Raw genomic sequence first — 21,191 nt, 5'->3', positions numbered from 1 at the left:
GAAGCGGCTGGGGGAATCCGGATGGTAGGTGTGTCAAATCCCATATGCACTTTATGGAAGCTTCTGTCTAATTGGCTGGCTCTTTTTCCAATTGCACCAATCGCCACCTCTTCCCTGCCAAGTACTAAATACCAAATTGAACGTAGAAATGAGGTGCAGCCAATGGACACAACAGAATTGCACAGCAAGCCAATCCTTCCATTGAGTTTTGTGTCTTTGCCCAACAGTAAAAGGTATTTCTTGGGAAGGGGCGTTATCCGATCGTTAATGGGCGGGCTCCCGTGAAACGTGAGAGCCAATGAGTGCGAGACGTTGAGTGACAGCTGTCCAATGGGGACCCTCAGTGCTAGCACCCTTTGCAGCTTAAGCGCTGGTACGGTGTGAGGAATGTCAACTATTCAACATGGAGGCGGAGGTCGATAAGCTGGAACTGATGGTGAGTGTAAAATGAAAGGGGGCTATTATGTAGTTTATACTTGCCCAGTAGCATCTAAAGAAGGACGCAATTTAGAGTCGCTGGAAACCTGGGCGGTGGAGACCGAACCGTCTTCTAATTTTCTCTTCCTGTACCAAAAGGGAGTCGCCGCCGCCTGTTTTTTTTTTTAACGGTCGCGGGTAAGGGGTTACATCCGGGAAACTCGCGAGGGAAATGGCGGGAGATGCTGAGGGTGCTCGGCCTTTGGAATTCCTTGTCTTTTACCTTCACCTTTCTGCCTATCAAGAAGCGGTAGCTAGCGCAGACTGCTCTCCTTGTGTTACATTTCCTTGTGTTACATTTCCACCGAAAAGACGTGACTCGAACGATCCCTAGGCGCCCTGAGAAGGGTCGTTCACATCTTGAGAAAGGATTGAGCTCGGGAGGGTGGGATGAGAGAAAAACTAAGAGGTGGAAGACAGAAAGGAATCTCTTTAGAGGTGAACTATCCGTATCTCCTAGGCGGACTGGAGCACTGTGAAAGAGAAAGAGAGAAGGGAAGAGAGAAAAAAGGGAAGAGAGAAAGAAGAAAGGAAGGAAGAAAGGAAAGAAAGAAAAGAAAAGAAAAAAAGAAAGCGTAGACTCGGTGCATACAACCTTCCTGGCAGCCCCATTCAGTTTCTTCTGAGCCGGGGGTGGCAGTCCCTGTGTTGTGGCGAATTGTAAGCGACCGGGACGTGAACCAGGAGCCCCTTTGCTGGCACCGAGGAAGGAAGGGCACTGGGGCTTGGTGGCCACCCTGCTCGCAATTTACTAAGAATAGTTTCTTTCATTTGCGAAAGTCGGATGTGGAGGCGAATAAGGGGAAAGGTTTCCTCCAAGCTACTTGGCCTCTATCTGGCTGCCAGTCAGTTCCTTTGGTGGATCTTCCTCTCACTTGTCCTTATATTTATATTCTCCCTTCCAGCCCTGGACTACCAGCTTGATTGCCGCGCTTTTTTCTTCTCTTTTTTGGTTCCCTTGTTTTATAGTCAGCCTTTCTGCCAGCTATCCAACCCATTATCATTATTTTAAAAAAATAATAAAATTAACAAGATTAGGTATATAAAGAGTTTTATGTGGTCTGGGAGGTGGTGCATTGGAGTCTCAAGCATAAAGAATTTTATTCAAAAAAAAAAAGAATTTTATTCAGAAAACTTCCTCTTTTACCTCTCATTCTCTTGACACTTCCCTAGTTGTACTTGTGCGGCTCTCTCCAAGCCAGCTGATTCTTTTGGCATTTTAATATCTGCACGTGTAGTGATTCTAGAAGAAACTGGCTACATCTTCAGACCCATTTTCATGAAAACCTGAGACTTTAATATATCTCACTTGCTTCTCATGTTTTGATGAATTTTAGTGGCTCATATAAATTCAGTTTAAATGACAGCTTTCAGTTGATTGTAAAAATTTTGGGCTTAATCTTTAATCTTTGTTAGGGGTGTGTGTGTGTGTGTGTGTGTGTGTGTGTGTGAGACAGTGAGAAAATGGGCATTTGGGGAACATAGCAAGAATGAAGGCTTTTTTTTTGTAGCTTTGACATCTGAATTTTAGGTTCAAAGCTTTATTATTTTTATTTTTATTTTTTTCCTTTTTGTTGCCCCCCCTTTTTTGTTGTTGTTGTAGCTATTATTGTTGTTACTGATGTCATATTTATTAGATAGGACAGAGAGAAATGGAGAAAGGAGGGGAAGACCTTGCAAGGCATATACTACACTGTTGAGGTAACTCTGACCAGGTCCATAACCGGTTTGTTAATGTCAGTGCTTTTCTTTTATCTTATTTTTGTTATTTCTTAGTATTTATTTATTTATTTATTTTTGTCATTACTGGGGTTTTACTTCTCTGATCTGGGCTGAGAGAGATAGATGTAGAGAGAAAAAAACACTATAGCAATGAAGCTATCAATGCTGCAGGGGTCAGGCTCAAATCTGGGACACTTGCATGGCAAGGCAGGCACTCTACTAAGTGAGCTATGTTGCTGGACCCTATGTCAGTAACCTCTAAAGCTTAGGACATAGTTTTATTTTTTAAAAATATTTTTTTATTATTGATATGGAAAGAGAGACCAGAGCACTGCTCATCTCTGGCTTGTGGTGGTGCTGGGGATTGTACCTGGGACCTCAGAGCCTCAGAACCATTATGCTGTCTTCCCAGCCCCTTAGGATATAGTTTAAAAATTCCTATATCTATGTATTTTTCTGCTTGAATATTAATCATAGGTCAGTCATAAAAAAAAAGTCACTCAGGGAGTCTGGCGGTAGCGCAGCGGGTTAAGTGCACGTGGCGCAAAGCACAAGGACCGGCTTAAGGATCCAGCTGGGTTCTAGCCTCCGGCTCCCCACCTGCAGGGGAGTCACTTCACAGGCGGTGCAGGTGTCTATCTTTCTCTCCCCCTCTCTGTCTACCCCTCCTCTTTCCATTTCTCTCTGTCCTATCCAACAATGACGACATCAACAACAATAAAAACAACAAGGCCAACAAAAAGGAAATAAATATATTTTTTAAAAAGTCACTTTCGTATTTAAGCCAGTCCTTTCCTTCTCTTGTTAATATTGATATAAATGTTCTTAGGTTTGGGGTATCTTCTTTTCAAAATGGTAACCCTATCATTTAAATTCTTTCACACTGAAGCTTCTTCTGATATGAGGTACTTTTCTGTTCTTTTCCTGTTACTGCTAACGAATGCTCTGACTTTATTGCACTACTGTACTTTACAGCTAGCAGTGCAATAGTATTGTCAAAGCATCTGAGAGCAGGATGTACGCCAGAGTTTTGATTCTTTCTTTTACATCTTTCTTCAATATCTGTCAATACTTTTTTTTTTTTTTTTTTGCTGAAAACTGTAATTTTATTACTAAAAGTGTATGTTTACATAGTACTGATACTTTTGGGGGGGAGAAACCTAAACTAATTAAAAATCTGAGAGTCTTTTTTTTTTAAATATTTATTAATGAGACAGATAGGAGGAGAGAGAAAATGAGAGCTAAAGCATCACCCTGATGCATGTGCAGCTGGGGATTGAACTTGGGACTTTCAAGTCCTACCTCCTAGACTACAGAAAGAAAAACCACTACTGAAATACATTATGAGAAGCACTGGGTGGGGGGAGGCGACGGAGGAAAAAAAAAAAGCATTGAGGGATGCTGGAGTTTAGTCCTGCAGCAATTCTAGGGCCTCATCTGCACAAACCATAGACACCCCTTTTTTCTTTATTTAAATTTTTTTTGTTATCTTTATTTATTTATTGGATAGAGACAGCCAGAAATTGAGAAGGGGGGGATAGGAAGGGAGACAGAGAGACACCTGCAGCACTGCTTCATTATTCGTGAAACTTTCCTCCTGCAGGTGGGGGGCTGGGGGTTTGAACCTGGGTCCTTGTGCATTGTAACATGCTCGCTCAACCAGGTGCGCCGTCACCTGGACCCACTTCTTTCATTTTTTTAAAGATAATGTATATGTTATTTATTTTTAATTTATTTATTATTGGATAGAGACGGAGAGAAATTGAGAGGGTATGGGGAGATAGAGAGGGAGAGAGAGCCCGAAAGACACCTGCAGTCCTGTTTCACCACTCATGAAGATTTCCCCCAGCAGGTAGGGACCAGGGGCTTGAACCCAGGTCCTTGTGCACTATAGTGTGTACACTTAACCAGGTGCGCCACCACCTAGCCCCAATATGTTATTTATTTTAATGAAACTCAAAACACAGATCAGAGCACTCTTTTTTTTTTTTTTTGGTATTGTTTATTAATTTATTGGATAGAGATAGCCAGAAATGGGGAGCTAAGTGGGTGATAGAGAGGGAGAGAGTCAGAGAGACACCTACAGCCTTGCTTCACCACTCCTGAAGCTTTCCTCCTACAAGTGGGGACTGGGGGCTTGAAGCTGGGTCCTTGGACATTGTAACATGTGCCACCACCTGGCCTGGAGACCAGAGCACTCTTCAGCTCTGGTTTACAATGTTGCTTGGGGTTGACCTGTGCCTCAGGCATGCAAGTCTGGTACACAAACCATTGTGCTATCTCCACAGCCCACTGTATCAATTTTATTGAGCTGGAATTCACATAATACCATAAAATCTATGTCAGGTGTGTAATTTGATGAATTTTGACACTGTGTATGGTCAAGTAGCTGTGATATAGAACACAGCCATCACCTTAAACAGTTCATTTTAATTATTTAAGACTTACTTTTTATATTAATGAGAGAGAGGAGAGGAAACAGAGCATTCCTCTGGCACAAGCAATTCAGGGGTTCAAACTGATGATATCATACTTCAGAGTCGTCTGTTTTATCCTCCGTACCACCTCTCATGCCTTAATAACTTCCTGGTTATCCCTTAGCCAACATTTTACTCCTAACCACCCTCATAATGACTGATCTGTAGTTTTGCCCCGTACAGAATTTCATGTAAATGTACACATAATGGTATATAATTGTTTGTGTCTGTCTTCTTCAAGTCAGCATGATGCTTCTCTAATTCATGTTACTGTATATATTAGTAGTTGGATCATTTCATTGCTGGGAAACATTCCATTTCATAAATTATTAAAATAGTTTACCCATTTATCAGTTTATGGACCTTGGATTATTTTAAAGTTATAGGACCAAGGGGTAGCTCATCTAATAGGGTGCTTAACTTGGCATGCATGTGAGCCAGCTCAAGTTGTGCTCTAATATTCCTATGTTATGGCAAGGCTTGTTTCAATTCTCAATATTCCATAAATTAGCAAAACCATCCAGTGGTTATCTTTCACCTCCATACATAATTCAGTAAGTATAATGTCTGTATGTATTTATTTATTTGCCACCAGGGTTATTGTTGGGCCTCAGTGCCTGCACTACAAATCCACCGTTCCCGGTGGCCATATCCTCCACCCATCTTTTATTTCCCTCCTATTTTTATTTGATAGGACAGAGAAAAATTGAGAGGAGAGGGGGAAATAGAAAGGAAGATGGACAACTGCAGACCTGCTTCATCATTTGTAAAATGTCCCCCATACAGGTGGGGAGCGGGGGCTTGAACCTGGGTCCTTGCAAAGATCTTTGCACTCAGTACTATATGCACTTAACTGTGTGTGCTATTGCCCATCCTCCTGCCATTTGCTTATTTAGTGCAGTCAAAATAATTGTAACTGTATCTTTGAAAGTAAATGGGTATATATTGCATTATTAAAATACTGTGGAAAGTATAAATTGAAAAAGAAAGTTTACTAATTTTTGTTCACAAAGTAACAATTTGTGCTAATCTTTAGTTCCAGAAAGCTGACTCTGATCTGGATTACATTCAATGTAGGCTGGAATATGAAATCAAGACTAATTATCCTGCTTCAACAGGCAAGGTAACCTGAAAATAAATGTCTTTTAAATAATTTTTATTTATTGGGGCCAGGCAGTAGCATATCTGTTTAAGCATACACATTATAATGCACAAGGATGCAGGTTCAAGCCCCTGGTCCCCACCTGCAAGGGGAAAGCTTCATGAATGTTGAAACAGTGCTGCAGATGTCTCTCTCTGTCTTCCCCTCCCCTCCCAATTTCTATCTCTATCCAATGATAAAAATAAATTAAATAAAAAGAATATCGGGAGTCAGGCGGTAGCACAGTGGGTTAAGTGCATGTGGCGAGTAGCACAAGGACCGGCATAAGGATCCCATTTCGAGACTCTGGCTCCCCACCTGCAGGGGAGTCACAAGCGGTGAAGCAGGTCTGCAGGTGTCTATCTTTCTCTCCCCCTCTCTGTCTTCCCCTCCTCTCTCCATTTCTCTCTATCCTATCTAACAACGACGACATCAATAACAACAATAACTACAACAGCAATAAAAAAAAAAAAACCAAGGGCAACAAAAGGAAAAATTAAGAAAAAAGAATATTCCCTTATTTATTTAGTGAGAGGACGAACCCAAGCATCACTCTTAAATATGCATAGCTGGGGATAGAACTCAGGCCCTCACACTTACAAGGCCTACACTCTACCACTGCATTAACAGATTTTTCTTATAAGTTCTGAAATTTATAGAATTGTAAAATCTCTGGTGTTGGAATTTTAGTCATAATATACTAGAGAGTGACATATCTATAGTGAGGGAAATTTGTAACTACTTTTTTTTTTCTACCTTGAAAGAATTATTGAGTGCAGGGGACATAAGCATAGTGGTTATACAAAGAGACTCTCATGCCTGAGGCTCTGAAATCCCAGGCTCAATCCTTTGCACAGCCTTAAGCCAGAGCTGTATGGTCCTCTGGTAAAAACCAAAAATACATATATATTGAGTCCAGAGATATAAACCACTGTGGAAGCCTCTGAACTTCTGAGAGACTAGAGATACCTCTAAAGCAAGTGATTAAAGTTGGAGTAGGGGAATTTGTAAAGTCATGATAATATCTATCTTATTTGTCATAGTTATACACCATTCATTTTGTTATTTGAATTGATTATTGCATAATACTACATACTTAATTCTAAATTTAATTCTAAATTTAAATGTAATTCTAAAATTTAAGATTTCTTTTTTTAAAATATATAAAAAAATTTTTTTTAATTATCTTTATGTATTGGATAGAGGCAGCCAGAAATTGAGAGGGAAGGGGAGATAGAGATGGAGAGAGACAGAGAGACACCTGCAGCACTGCTTCACCACTCATGAAGCTTCTCTCCGCAGGTGGGGATTGGGACTTGAACCTGGGTCCTTTCCACTGTAACATATGCGCTCAACCAGATGTGCCACCACCTGGCCCCATAATTATCTTTCATAGCACTTGCTAACACAGGAGAAATACCATAATTAAAAATATATATTTATTTATTTATTCCCTTTTGTTGCCCTTGTTGTTTCTTTATTGTTGTAGTTTTTTTTAATTTTTATATTTTTATTTATTTATTTATTCCCTTTTGTTGTCCTTGTTGTTTTATTGTTGTAGTTATTATTGATGTCATCGTTGTTGGATAGGACAGAGAGAAATGGAGAGAGGAGGGGAAGACAGAGAGGGGGAGTGAAAGACAGACACCCGCAGACCTGCTTCACCGCCTGTGAAGCGACTCCCCTGCAGGTGGGGAGCCAGGGGCTCAAACTGGGATCCTTCCTCCGGCCCTTGTGCTTTGCACCACCTGCGCTTAACCCGCTGCGCTACCGCCCGACTCCCTATTGTTGTAGTTATTATCGTTGTTGGATAAGACAGAAACGGAGGAGGGGAAGATGGAGAGAGGGAGACCTGCAGACCTGCTTCACTGCTTGTGAAGCAAATATCCTGCAGGTGGGGAGCTGGGGCTTGAACCAGGATCCTCACTCCGGTCCTTGAGCTTTTTTTTTTTTTTTTTTAACCAGATCACTGATTAGCTTTGGTGTATAGTGGTGTCGGCATTGAATCTGGGACTTTGGAGCCTCAAGCACGAGTCTCTTTACATAACCATTATGTTATCTACCCCTGCTTGAAATACCATAGTTTTAAAAAAAAATTTATTTCCTTTTTGTTGCCCTTGTTGTAGTTATTATTATTGTTATTGATGTTGTCATTGTTGGATAGGACCGAGAGAAATAAGAGAGAGGAGGGGAAGACAGAGAGTGGGAGAGAAAGACACCTGCGGACCTGCTGCACCACTTGTGAAGCCACCCCCCCCACCCCCCCCACCCCCCGCAGGTGGGGAGCCGGGTGCTTGAACTGGGATCCTCATGCTGGTTCTTGTGCTTTGCACCACATGTGCTACCGCCTGACTCCCTGTTTTTTTTTTAATGCATAATTTTACCATTAACTTAGACTATTAATTTTTTTCATGGAGTGGCAGTACAACTTGATTTTATATTATTTACTTAAGTCAAATGATAATTTTAACAGACTTTAAAACAGTGTACACAACTTTATTTATTTTTAAATATTTTATTTATTTATTCATGAGAAAGAGGAGAGAGAGAAAGAACCAGACATCACTCTGGTACATGTACTGCCGGGGACTGAACTTGGGGCCTCACACTTGAGAGTCCAGTGCTTTATCCACTGTACCACCTTCTGGGCCACCACAACTTTCTATTTTGTATGAAACTGAGAAAGCATGGTGAATATTCAGTTTCTGCTGTTTATTTCCTGGAACACTTTTTTCTCCCCTAGGACGGTTATGGCTAGGGTCTTAGTGCCTACAAGACTCTACCATTTCTTCAGCCACCTACCTACCTCCCTTCCTCTCTTCCTTTTATTTATTTATTTATTTTAGAGATTTTATTTATTTATGAGAAAGATAGGAGAGAGAAAGAACCAGACATCACTCTGGCACATGTGCTGCCAGGGATCAAACCCGGGACCTCATGCTTGAGAGTCCAAAGCTTTATCACTGCGCCACCTCCTGGACCACTCCTCTCTTCCTTTTAATAAAATATAAGAGACAGAGAGGAGAGATACCTACAGCACTGCTCTACCACTCATGAGGCATTCCCTCTGCAGGTGGGGACTGGGTGCTTGAACCTGGATCCTCATGCTTGGTACTTTTATGCTCTACTAAGTGAGCCAACAGTGACCTGCCAATCTTTTTAATACATGCCCTACCTGGGAAGCTATCTCCTGATTTTATAAGTTGTCGTATTCTTTTTAAACTAAATCAAAACTATATCTTTTTACATATTTTTGCTTTAAAATATTTTTAGTGATTTTGAAAAAAAGATTTATTTATTAATGAGAGGAGGAGAGAGAAAGGAACTACGTGTCACTCTGGCATATGTGAAACTGGGAATCGAACTGTTGACCTCATGCTTCAGAGTCACTTGGTTTCATAAGTAAGTAACATTGTTTGATTAAATGAACTATAGAATGTGTTGTATATATTTTATTTAATTTAGTTTTGGTGCCAGAAATTGACTTCAGGATCCTCTAGGCTGAATGTATCTTTCTTTCTATTATTATTAGAAAGGACAGAGAGAAATTGAGAGGAGAGGGAGAGGAGAGGAAAGATAGACACCTGCAGACCTGCTTTACCACTCCATGAAAGTGGGCAGTTGGGGCTTGAACCTGAGTAATGTGTATGCTTAACCAGGTGTGCTACTGCCCAGCCCCAGTTCTGTGGTATCTTTCCTTCTCTCCTACCTCTTTCCTCTCTGGGGAAAAAAAGATAGCTTGAATTTTTTCTTTTTGCCCTAATGGTGACAAAAGGAAAAAAAAAAAGACTTATTATTTTTACTAAAGCACTGCTTAGCTCTGGGTTATGGTAGTACAGGGGACTGAACCTGGGACTTTGGAGCTTGAGGCATGAGAGTTCTGTATAACTGTTATGCTCTCTACTCCTACCCAGTAACTTATTTTTCCTCCACAGTTTAATATATATTCACTTTTTTTTTCTGATGTAGAAAAATCCAGTTACACTCTTAAAGGAATTATCAGCGATAAAATCTCGATATCAGACTTTGCATGTGAGATTTAAATCAGTTGCTGTGGAGCAGAAAGAGACTAAGACTCGTATTTGTGCTATTTTGAATAATACTGTGACCATGATACAAGAACTACAAAAGCAAACAGACTTGGAGGTAAGGCTTTTAGTTGGTCTTGTATAGTTTTAATTCTGAGTTTCACTTTTTTTGCCACCAGCATCATTGCTGGGGCTCAGTGCCTACAGACTCCACCACTCCTAGTGGCCTTTTTTTTTTTTGTTCCCCCTTTTTCTTTTCCTGTAGATAGAGGATGAGACACAAAGGGGGCCAAGAAGAGAAAAGGAAATATACCACAACACTATTCCACTATTCTTTAAGCTTTCTCCTTACATGTCCTCCCATGTGTGACCCAGGGCTTGAACCTGGGTCCTTGTATGCAGTAATGTGTGTGCTTACTGGATGAGCCACCTGCCCACCCCCCACCCCTGCATCTTAGATGATATTAAAACACTAAGTTTTAAATATACTTAATTATAAAAAATGAGTACCAAAAGACAAAAAGAAAAATAAGAGGACTAAACTAATTTTTTGTGCTTTTTTCTTTTCTTCTCTTTCTCCTTTCCTTTCCTTTCCTTTCCTTTCCTTTCCTTTCCTTTCCTTTCCTTTCCTTTCCTTTCCTTTCCTTTCCTTTCCTTTCCCCTTTCCTTTTTTCCCCTCTCCCTTTTCCCTTTTCCTTTCCTTTCCTACCAGAGTACTGTAGGGTTGCACTTGGTTGAGCACAAGTTACAATGAGCAAGGACCTGAGTTTGAAACCTTGGACCCCACCTCCAGGGGAGAAACTTCACTAGTGATAAAGCAGAGCTGCAGGTGTGTGTGTCTCTCTTCCTCCCTCTACTTCCCTTACCTTATTATTATTTTTTCCAGAGCACTGTTCAGCTCTGGCTTATGGTGGTGTGGGGGACTGAACAGGGAACTTTAGAGTCTCAAGTATGAGAGTCTGTTGTGTGACCATTATCCTCTCTACCCTCTTCCCTTTCCCTTCCCTCTCAATTTCTATCTTATCAACAACAAAAAAAAAGAAAAAGAAACGAAAAGAAAGCAGTGGATGACCCCTAATAGTGATGGATTCATTGTGCAGGCGCTGAGCCCCAATGTTAACTCTGGTGACAAAACAAATAAACAAAAAAACCCACCTTCCGAGCCTCAGGTAAAAAGTCTTTTGTGTAATCATTATAGTATCTTGTTTCTTTGAACTTAAGAAATCTCAAAAAGATGAAACTAATAATTTTTTTTTTAAAAAAAAGATATGAAAATAGAATTGTGCTATTCCTTTAATGTTCAAAATTTTCAAGTCAATCAAAAATTTCTATAGGGTGGTGGTGAGCGTTATCACAGCGGGTTAAGTGCAGGTGGTGCAAAGCACAAGGACTGGCGGATACTCGTTCAAGCTCCGGCTCCCCACCTGCAGGGGAGTCATTTCACAGATGGTGAAGCAGGTCTGCAGGTGTCTTTCCCCTTCTTTGTCTTCCCCTCCTCTCTCCATTTCTCTCTGTCCTATCCAACAACGACGACATCAATAACAACAACAACAGTAACTACAATAACAATAAAACAATAAGGGCAACTAAAGGGGGAAAAAAGCAAATTAAAAAAATTTTAAGGGGGAGTCGGGCAGCAGCGCAGCAGGTTAAGCCCAGGTGGCACAAAGCGCAAAGACCAGCATAAGGATCCCGGTTCGAGCTCCCAGCTCCCCACCTGCAGGGGAGTCGCTTCACAGGCGGTGAAGCAGGTCTGCAGGTGTCTGTCTTTCTCTCCCCCTCTCTGTCTTCCCCTCCTCTCTCCATTTCTCTCTGTCCTATCCAACAATGACGACATCAATAAAAACAACAATAACTACAATAACAATAAGGGCAACTAAAAGGGGAAAAAAGCAAATTAAAAAAATTTTTAAGGGGGAGTCGGTGGGTAGCGCAGCGGGTTAAGTGCACGTGGCGCAAAGCGCAAAGAACAGCAAAAGGATCCCGGTTCGAGCCCCCAGCTCCCCACCTGCAGGGGAGTCGCTTCACAAGCGGTGAAGCAAATCTGCAGGTGTCTATCTTTCTCTCCCCCTCTCCTCTCCATTTCTCTCTGTCCTATCCAACAACAACAATAACTACAACAATAAAAAAAGCAACAATGGCAACAAAAGGAAATAAATATAAATTTTTTAAAAGATTTTTTAATATTTATTTATTCCCTTTTGTTGCCCTTGTTGTTTTATTATTGTGGTTATTATTGTTGTTGTTATTGATGTCGTTGTTGTTGGATAAGACAGAGAAATGGAGAGAGAAGGGGAAGACAGAGAGGGGGAGAGTAAGCTAGATACCTGCAAACCTGCTTCACCGCTTATGAAGCGACTCCCCTGCAGGTGGGGAAGGGGGGGGGCGGTCGAACCTGCATCTCTATGCCGGTCTTTGCAATTTGAGCCGCCTGTGCTTAATCCGCTGCGCTAATATCAGACTCCCTGTCTCTAAAAAAAAAAAAAAGTCAGCCTATAATAGTGATGACAAAATAACGACCAACAAGAACAGAGTAATTCACACAAATTTAAATTGGCTAATTCCTCAGATATTTATGTGAAAGTGATCTGAAATCTTTTGATCACAAAAAATAAAACCCCAAAAAACAACAATATGGATATAGGTTCAGTTGGATAGTGTGCTGCTTTGCCATGTGTGAGACCCAGACCCACACTTCACTAAGGGATGCTCCAATGCTATGGTCTCTTTTGTTTTCTTTGCTTCTATGTATGTACTCAAAACCAAAACAGTGGGTGGGGGTATAGCATAATGGTTATACAAAGAGACTTTCATACCTGAGGCTCTCAAGTCCCAGGTTCAATCCCCCACACCACCATAAGCCAGAGCTGAGCAGTGCTCTGGTTAAAACAACAACAACAACAAAACATGGATTCATGACAGACAAAGCCATACTGGAGCAAAATCATTTCCTGTTTATGAGAGAGAAGAGGAATATTCTATAATTATTTGGGTTATACATGATTATTTTCCATTTCATCCATGGGAACATTTTGGGGAAAAGTTGGCTTGATCAGCAAACCTACTGGACTGTCTAGTAAGCTATATGTGGCTATGTAAGTTAAAATAAATGTAGTTAAATAAAATCAATTAATTTATCCATATGCCAATTAGACAGTGCATAAAAGGACATTTCTAGCGGGGGCGGTTAGTGACATACCTGGTTAAAAGCACACATTACAATGCACAAGGATCTGGGTTCAAGCTTCCAGTCCCCACCTGCAGGGGGAAAGCTTCACAAGAGGTGAAGCAGGACTGCAGGTGTCGCTCTTCCTCTCTCTCCTCCTTCCATCTCAATTTCTGGCTGTCTCTATCCAATAAGTAATTTAAAAAAGAAAAAGAAAAAGAACATTTCTAGCATTGTAGAAATTTGTTTGTATAGTACTGCCCTAGAGATTCAGATCCTGGAGGTGTGACATATTTCAGATTTGGTAGTCTCTCTAGTTGTGACCTACATCCACTGGCCGATTTGTAACTATCTGAGCAATTCTTGATTCTTCAAGTTGTACCTCTTATTTTTATTTTTTAAAATAAGATTTGTTTGTTATTTTTTAATTTTCCTTTTTTAAATTTTATTAGTGATTAATTATTGATTTACAAAATTATGAGATAACATGGGTATAATTCCACACCATTCCCACCACCAAAATTTTGTGTCACCATTCCCTCCATTGGAAACTACAGCAATTCTCCCAAGGTTACAGATATAGGTTGACTATTCTTTCTATAGCTATCTATTTCTAGTTAATATATTTGGCAATTTTTTCTATGATCCTGCCTCTATTCCTTCTTCTTTTCTTTTTGATTTATTTATAAAATAGAAAATATCGACAAAACCATAGAATAAGAGGGGTGAAATTCCACACCTTACCCACCACCAGAGTTCCATATCCCATCCCCTCCACTGGAAGCTTTCCTATTCTTTATCTCTCTGGCAGCATGGACCTAGGGTCATTATGGGGTGCAGAAGGTGGGAGGTCTGGTTTCTGTAATTGTGCTCTTATTGTTTCTACATATAACTTTTGCTTCAGTCAACCTATGTTTTGTAGTTTCATAATGTGGTTTTCAATTATGACTTTGATTCTGTTAAGTCAGTTCTTTGATTTATATATTTTTAAGAGAAAATATTTTTTTAATTTTATTTATTTATTATTGGACAGAGACAGAGAAATTGAGAGAGGAAGGAGAGATAGAGAAGGAGAGAGAAACTGAGAGGGGAGGGAGAGATAGAGGAGAAAGAGAGACCTGCAATCCATGAAACTTTAAATTATTTTTAATTTAAAATAAAATTTTTAAAAAAAGAACTTATGGGAGTCGGGCGGTAGTGCAGTGGGTTAAGCGCAGGTGGTGCAATTGCAAGGAACTGCAAAAGGATCCCGGTTCGAGCCCCCGTCTCCCCACCTGCAGGGGAGTCACTTCACAGGCAGTGAAGCAGGTCTGCGGGTGTCTTTCTCTCCCCCTCTCTGTCTTCCCCTCCTCTCTCCATTTCGCTCTGTCCTATCCAACAACAATAAAAAAAAAAAAAAAGAACTTACAATCAAGTTGAAGAAACAAGATCAAGAAATCAGTAGCCCTGGGGACATTTCTGTGCAGTAGATAAAATACTGAAAAAGATAGGAGGAAAGAGAAAGAACCAGATATCACGCTGGCACATGTGCTGCGGGGGATCGAACTGAGGCCCTCATGCTTGGGATTCCAAAGCTTTATGACTGTGCCACCTCCTGGACCACGATTGTAAGTTCTTTAGAAGTTCAAACATTAGGGAGTCGGGCGGTAGCACAGCAGGTTAAGCGCACGTGGCACAAAGCGCAAGGACCCACATAAGGATCCCAGTTCGAGCCCCTGGATCCCCACCTGCAGAGGAGTCCCTTCACAGGTGGTAAAGCAGGTCTGCAGGTGTCTATCTCTCTCTCCCCCTCTCTGTCTTCCCCTCCTCTCTCCATTTCTCTCTGTCCTATCCAACAATGATGACAACAATAATAACTACAACAAGAAGACAACTAGGGCAACAAAAGGGAATAAATAAATATTTTTTTAAAAATTTCAAACATTAAACAAAAATTTAAAGACAACAACAATAATAACTACAATAATAAAACAACAAGGGCAACAAAAGGGAATAAATAGTAAAAAAAAAAAAAGTTTTTAAAAAATTCAAACATTAAAGTACCTTGTATAGGAATAACAAAACTTCTTGTTTTCTCTCTGCTGTACTAAGTTAAAACATTTTTTTAAATTTTATATTTATTTATTTATTCCCTTTTGTTGCCCTTGTTGTTTTATTGTTGTGGTTATTGATGTCGTCGTTGTTGGATAGGACAGAGAGAAATGGAGAGAGGAGGGGAAGACAGAGAGGGGGAGAGAAAGACAGACACCTGCAGACCTGCTTCACTGCCTGTGAAGCGACTTCCCTGCAGGTGGGGAGCCAGGGCTCGAACCGGGATCCTTATGCCAGTCCTTGTGCTTTGTGCCACCTGCACTTAACCTGCTGAGCTACAGCCCGACTCCCTAAAAAATTTTTTTTAACCTTTATTTATTTTTTGGATGGGGACAGACAGAAATTGAAAGGGAAGTAGGAGATAGAGAGGGAGAGAGACAGAGAGACGCCTGCAACACTGCACCTCCACTTGCAAAGCTTTCCCCCTGCAGGTGGGGGCTGGGGGACTCTAATCCCTGTCCTTGAGCATTGTAATACATGTGCTCAGCCACATGCACCATCACTCATACTCCATCCTAAATTTGTTACCACGTACATAGTATAAGCTTGTGGAAACATTAGTTTTTATTATTTATTAGTTTTTTCTCATTTATGAGAGAGCAGAAGTTAATAAAACTAATCTTAACAGTTTTAAAAGGCTTTTGAAATCTTTGTCTTTTGTTTTGTAGATGTCACCACTGTCCAAAGAAGAGGAAATTGCAGCAGAACAATTAAAATCTCACATGTCAGATTCATGAAGAAATGGACTTGCAAAAGGGAATCTTAATGGAAAAGATCAGTTCCAGAGAGATTTAGGAAGATGCTTTGTTAGTACTTGATGACCAGAGGTTGAGGGATGGTAAAAGAGAAGATTTGACTTTGGTGGTTGAATGGTGATGCTTTTCCTAACATAGGAGAATATAAGGACAGATATAAATAGTATTAGGTCAAAATGATGGGATGGGAGTAAAGGGATTTTAAAAAAACATGCACAGGGTTGACAAAGTAGCTTACCTGGATAGTGTGCCTGCTTTCCCCAGTCACCATCACATTGGAGGAAGCTTTCATGCTAAGATATGTTATCCCCTTTTTCTGTCTGTAAAGGTCACCCAGAGGGGTGAAATCCTGGTGATGACAAAAAGCAAACAAAAAGAAAACCATGCACACCACACTTAGTCTTGTAATTTCAGATCAGGAAATCTCTTACTACTAATTTGTACATGTTTTTGTTTGCTCTGATGTCCTGGCCTATAGTGAAGAAATATTTACTTACTATTATTGTCATTTCATCAAAAAGTGAATGAGTATGCTATGGAAGTTCCGGTTGGAGTCCCCGGCTCTCCAACTGCAGGGGAGTCGCTTCACAAGCGGTGAAGCAGGTCTACAGTCTACTGGCACTGATTTGAGGCGCCAGTCCCCACCTGCAGGGGGAATGCTTTGCAAGTGGTGAAGCAGTGTTGCAAGTGTCTTTCTGTCTCTCTCCATCTCTACCACCCCCTTCCCTCTCAATTTCTGGCTCTCAATTTCTCTGTCCAATAAATAAATAAATAAATATTTTTAAAAAGCCAACTTTATAACTAAAGTCATGCTTTGTGGGAGACTATGGGTCACAAATTAATAGCGTCCCTAACAAAATGACATCTGCAATCAAAACTTGTTAAAATTACAAACATATTTAAAAAAAAAAAAGTAAAAAAAAATTACAAACATATTAAGTGTAGCATACAAACTTTAGCTTATCCTTTATTTATTTATTTATTTACTTTTTCCCTTTTGTTGCCCTTGTTGTTTTACTATTGTTGATTTTGATGTTGTTGTGTTGGATAGGCAGAGAGAAATAGAGGAGGGGAAGACAGAGAGGGGGAGAGAAAGATAGACACCTGCAGACCTGCTTCACAGCTTCTGAAGTGACTCCATTGTAGGTGGGGAGCCGGGGCTCAAACGAGAATCCTTATGGGGATCCTTGCGTTTTGCGCCACGTGCGCTTAACCCACTGCACTACCGCCCGACTCCTGAGTATTACCTTTTTCACATTCAACATATTGCTGTAATGTTCATTATACATGAAATCAGGAGCATACTGGCAAATGCTTCTAGCCTTCTTTGTTGTATGTATGAATTTCCCCATTTATATTCAAATAACTACTGGCAATGAAATCATTGTCCTTGATACAATGATATTACAGGGTTATTGGTGAACACACACACACACTTAATTTTAAATTAATTGGAAAGTAACTCATGGGTATGTATACAGTAAGAATTCAAGTTGCTGATAAATTATTACTGTTTTTAGTCTGGGAAATACTTAAATGGGAGAGAATGAAAGCAGATGTTACAGTTAGTTAAGACTGGGGCTTTATTTCATACCCAAAATGTAATTAGATGTTAAATTTTAGCTGTATTATCCTTAGCAAATTACGTATGTGTCTGGATGGTTAGAAACAGAATGAGGGAGTCGGGGCAGTAGCGCAGCGGGTTAAGTGCACACAGCGCGAAGCGCAAGGACCAGCATAAGGATCCAGGTTCAAGTCCCTGGCTCCCCACCTGGGGGGGGGTCACTTAACAAGTGGTGAAGCAGGTCTGCAGGTATCTATCTTTCTTTCCCCCTCTCTGTCTTCCCCTCGATTTCTCTGTCTTAGCCAATGACAGTAAAAGCAACAACAATAATAACCACAATGGTAATTAGTAATGGCAAAAAAAAGGAAAAAATAGCCTCTAAACAGTGAATTCGTAGTGCAGGCACTGAGCCTCACTACAATAATAATCACAGCAATAACCCTGGAGGCAAAAAACAAACAACAACAGAACAGAATGATATGGTAAAGTATTTGGATTTGTTATTTCATATTGGGTTTGGTTATGACCGTTTGTCCTCCAACAGAATGTCCGTATGTCTATAAAACAACAAGGCATTGAGAAGACAAGGATAAATGAATCAAATGTTAATTCTCAAGTTACAAAATTATACTTTTACATAATTATTTTTTTCTTACTAAGTTCTGATACATTTTATTTTTGTACTTAGTTTTGGTTTTTTTTCCACTTTTTATTTTTGGTCAGGGCTGGGGAGAAAGCAAAAAATACTTTCATGTGTGAGGCTTCTAGGTCCCAGGTTCAATCCCTGACACAACCATAAACGAGTTGAGCAATGCTCCGGTTAAAAAGCTGAGGCGGGGGTCGGGCGGTGGCGCAGTGGGTTAAGCGCACGTGGCGCAAAGCGCAGGGACCGGCATAAGGATCCCGGTTCAAGCCCCCGGCTCCCCACCTGCAGGGGAGTCGCTTCACAGGCGGTGAAGAAGGTCTGCAGGTGTCTATCTTTCTCTCCCCTCTCTGTCTTCCCCTCCTCTCTCCATTTCTCTCTGTCCTATCCAACAATAAAGCAACGTCAACAATGGCAATAATAACCGCAACGAGGCTGCAACAACTAGGGCAACAAAAAGGGGGAAAAATGGCCTCCAGGAGCGGTGAATTCATGGTGCAGGCACCGAGCCCAGCGATAACCCTGGAGGAAAAAAAAAAAAAAAGCTGAGGCTAGTAGGCAGGAGAGAGAGCATGATGCTTCTGCAAAAAGGTTCTCATGCTTGAAGCTCTGAGGACCTACGTTCAACCTCCTCCCCCCATCATAAAGCAGAATTGCGCAGTACTCAGGTCAAACAAACAAAACTGTAGTCTACTCTGATTTAGAAGCTTGAGGTCTTTTGGCCTGGGAAGTTGTGCCCTTGATAAAATATTGATCCTCCGGAGTCGCGGTAGCGCATCTGGTTAACCGCGAAGCACAAGGACCCGCCTAAGGGCCCGGGTTTGAGCACCCGGCTCCCCACCTACAGGGGGGGTCGCTTCACAGGCTGTGAAGCAGGTCTGCGGGTGTCTATCTTTCTCTTCCCCTCCTGTCTCCATTTCTCTGTCCTATCCAAGAACGCTGACATCAACTACAATAAAACAAGGGCAACAAAAAGGAATAAGTAAATATTTACAAAAAAGGTTGACCCTCAAGTATGAGGTCCTGAGTTTGATCTCTGACACTGCATATGCCAGACTCCTCTAGTTCTCTGATCAGCTCCAGGTTATGGTGGTGCAGGGGGACTGAATTTGGGGCTTCAGAGCCTCAGGCATGAGAGTCTTTGTATAACCATAATGCTATTTCCTTGCCCTATATTGAATGTCTTAACCCTGCACTTAAAAATTATGTATTTGGGGACCAGGTGGTGGCGCACCTGATTAAGCACACACATAACAGTGCTTAAGGACCCAGGTTCAAACTCCTGGTCCCCACCTGTAAGGGGAAAGCTCAAGTGAAGGAGAGCTGCAGGTGTCTCTCTGTCTTTCTCCTCTATCTCCACTTCCCCTCTCAATTTCTGTCTTTATTCAACAATAAATAAAATAATATTTTTTAAAAAAGAGTTCAAGAAAAAAATTATGTATTTAGGGGCCGGGCAGTAGTGCACCAGATTAAGTGCGCATAGTGCAAACCGCAAGGACCAGGCAAGGATCCCAGCTGGAGCCCCTGGCTCCCCACCTGCAGGGGGGTGTTGCTTCACAAGTGGTGAAGCAGGTCTCTACCTTCCCCTCCTCTGTTGATTTCATTCTGTCCTATCCAACAACAACAGCAACAACAGTGGAAAAAAGAGCCTCTAAGAACAGTGGGTTCATAGTGCAGGCATTCAGCCCCAGCCATAACCAGAGGCAAAAAAAAAAAAAAAGTTATTTATGAGAGGGAATGAAAAGGAAAAGACAACCAAAACATCACTCTGGCATATACTGTGCCAAGATGGGAACTCAGGACCTTGTGCTTAAGTCCCCCCCCCCCCCCCAAGCTCTGTTTATGGTGTGTCGGTGTCTGAGCTTGGGACCTCAGAGCCTCAGGTGTTATCGAGTCTGTGTAACTGTTAGGCTATTTCTCCCACCCTGGACCTCATACTTGAGATTCCAACACTTATCTCCTACACCATCTCCCAGGTCGAACTGTTTTTGTTTTTGGTAGCACCAAGAAATTAAACCCAGTACTCTGTGTCAGATACTATTGCTGAATGGCTTCCTGGATGATGACTTCTTTTTTTTTTTTTTTTTGTTCTCAATTCTTTAGAGAAGGGAAAAGATGTTATAAAAGACATCGTAGCACCACTTTATACACAGTTCTCCCATGAGGTGCTGCTGCCTGATCCAGGGACTTGGACTGGTGTAACGTAGGCCCTTCTGTGATTCTTCTGAATGGCATACAACTACCACCTATATGAAGATAAAAACTATATTCAATGTATAGATGTACATAATTTTTATAAGTTTCTTACTGATAAGCTTTTAGGCTAACAGACCAATTAGAATGATTTAGGTGAGGGACTGCAAATTTCATCCTTACAGAATTTTGATGTTATAGATTCCCTCTTTCCAACCCAAGGGTGTAACTTAGACTGCTAATTAAATTTTGATTACTTAACTGGGACAGAATGTGACTTTGTGCTTGCAATCAATGGCCCCTGATTGCTTGTGCAGATGTTCTCATTTTACACTACTGTGAAGTATAATTCTAAAAATATGTTTGGGTTTTTCCATAATGTGTGTGATAACCTGTTTACTACTTAACATATATTGTTATTGGTCTTATTTTCTTGTTTTTTAATTTTTAAAAAATATTTCCCCTTTTGTTGTCCTTGTTGTTTTACTGTTGTTGTAGTTATTGTTGTTGTTATTGATGTCATCATTGTTAGAGAGGACAGAGAGAAATGGAGAGAGGAGGGGAAGACAGAGAGGGGGAGAGAAAGACACCTGCAGACCTGCTTCACCACCTGTGAAGCCACTCCCCTGCAGGTGGGGAGCCAGGGGCTGAACTGGGATCCTTAGCCCTGGGTACTTGTGCTTTGGGCCATGTGCACTTAACTGGCTGTGCTATCGCCCGACTCCCCCCCTTTTTATTTTAATTTTATTTTCCCTTTTGTTGCCCTGGTCTTATTTTCTTCTATATTGGGATCATCATAGCAAAAGTAAGTCTTTGAATCCCAACTATTGTATAGTGTTCCACAAATTAAAAAAAAAATCTTTTAATTTTTTTATTTAAAATTTTTTTTCCTTTTTTATTGTTGTAGTTATTGTTGTTATTGATGTCGTCTTCG

The 21,191-nt window shown here is 40.9% G+C and overlaps 1 protein-coding gene and 1 long non-coding RNA gene across 3 annotated transcripts in view; one reads left to right on the top strand and one right to left on the bottom strand.

The window, feature by feature from the left end:
• Positions 1-279: 279 nt before the first annotated feature.
• SKA2 (spindle and kinetochore associated complex subunit 2) lies at positions 280-16,222 on the top strand. Of its 2 annotated transcripts, XR_009553106.1 has the most exons (5): positions 280-436; positions 5,713-5,799; positions 9,787-9,963; positions 10,558-10,674; positions 15,771-16,222. XR_009553106.1 is itself a non-coding variant. In XM_007533663.3 (4 exons), exons 1-4 carry the CDS (start codon positions 404-406, stop codon positions 15,837-15,839), a joined length of 366 nt encoding a protein of 121 aa, XP_007533725.1. In that variant the 5' UTR covers positions 284-403; the 3' UTR covers positions 15,840-16,222. The 2 variants fall into 2 exon arrangements, 1 of the variants encoding a protein (XP_007533725.1); XM_007533663.3 differs by lacking the exon at positions 10,558-10,674 and having other exon boundaries at positions 284-436.
• A 2,902-nt stretch (positions 16,223-19,124) lies between these two features.
• The window catches only part of LOC132541987 (uncharacterized), a 35,423-nt gene continuing 33,356 nt past the window's right edge, over positions 19,125-21,191 (bottom strand). The window contains exon 2 of the long non-coding RNA XR_009553107.1: positions 19,125-19,600. This is a non-coding gene — a long non-coding RNA (uncharacterized LOC132541987). The remainder of the gene's footprint in view (positions 19,601-21,191) is intronic.

The sequence above is a fragment of the Erinaceus europaeus genome, chromosome 12 (genome assembly GCF_950295315.1).
Source record: "Erinaceus europaeus chromosome 12, mEriEur2.1, whole genome shotgun sequence".
NCBI classification, from domain to species: Eukaryota; Metazoa; Chordata; class Mammalia; order Eulipotyphla; family Erinaceidae; genus Erinaceus; species Erinaceus europaeus.
The sequence above is the reverse complement of the archived record's forward strand: the minus strand, read 5'-3'. Positions and strand labels throughout refer to the sequence as shown.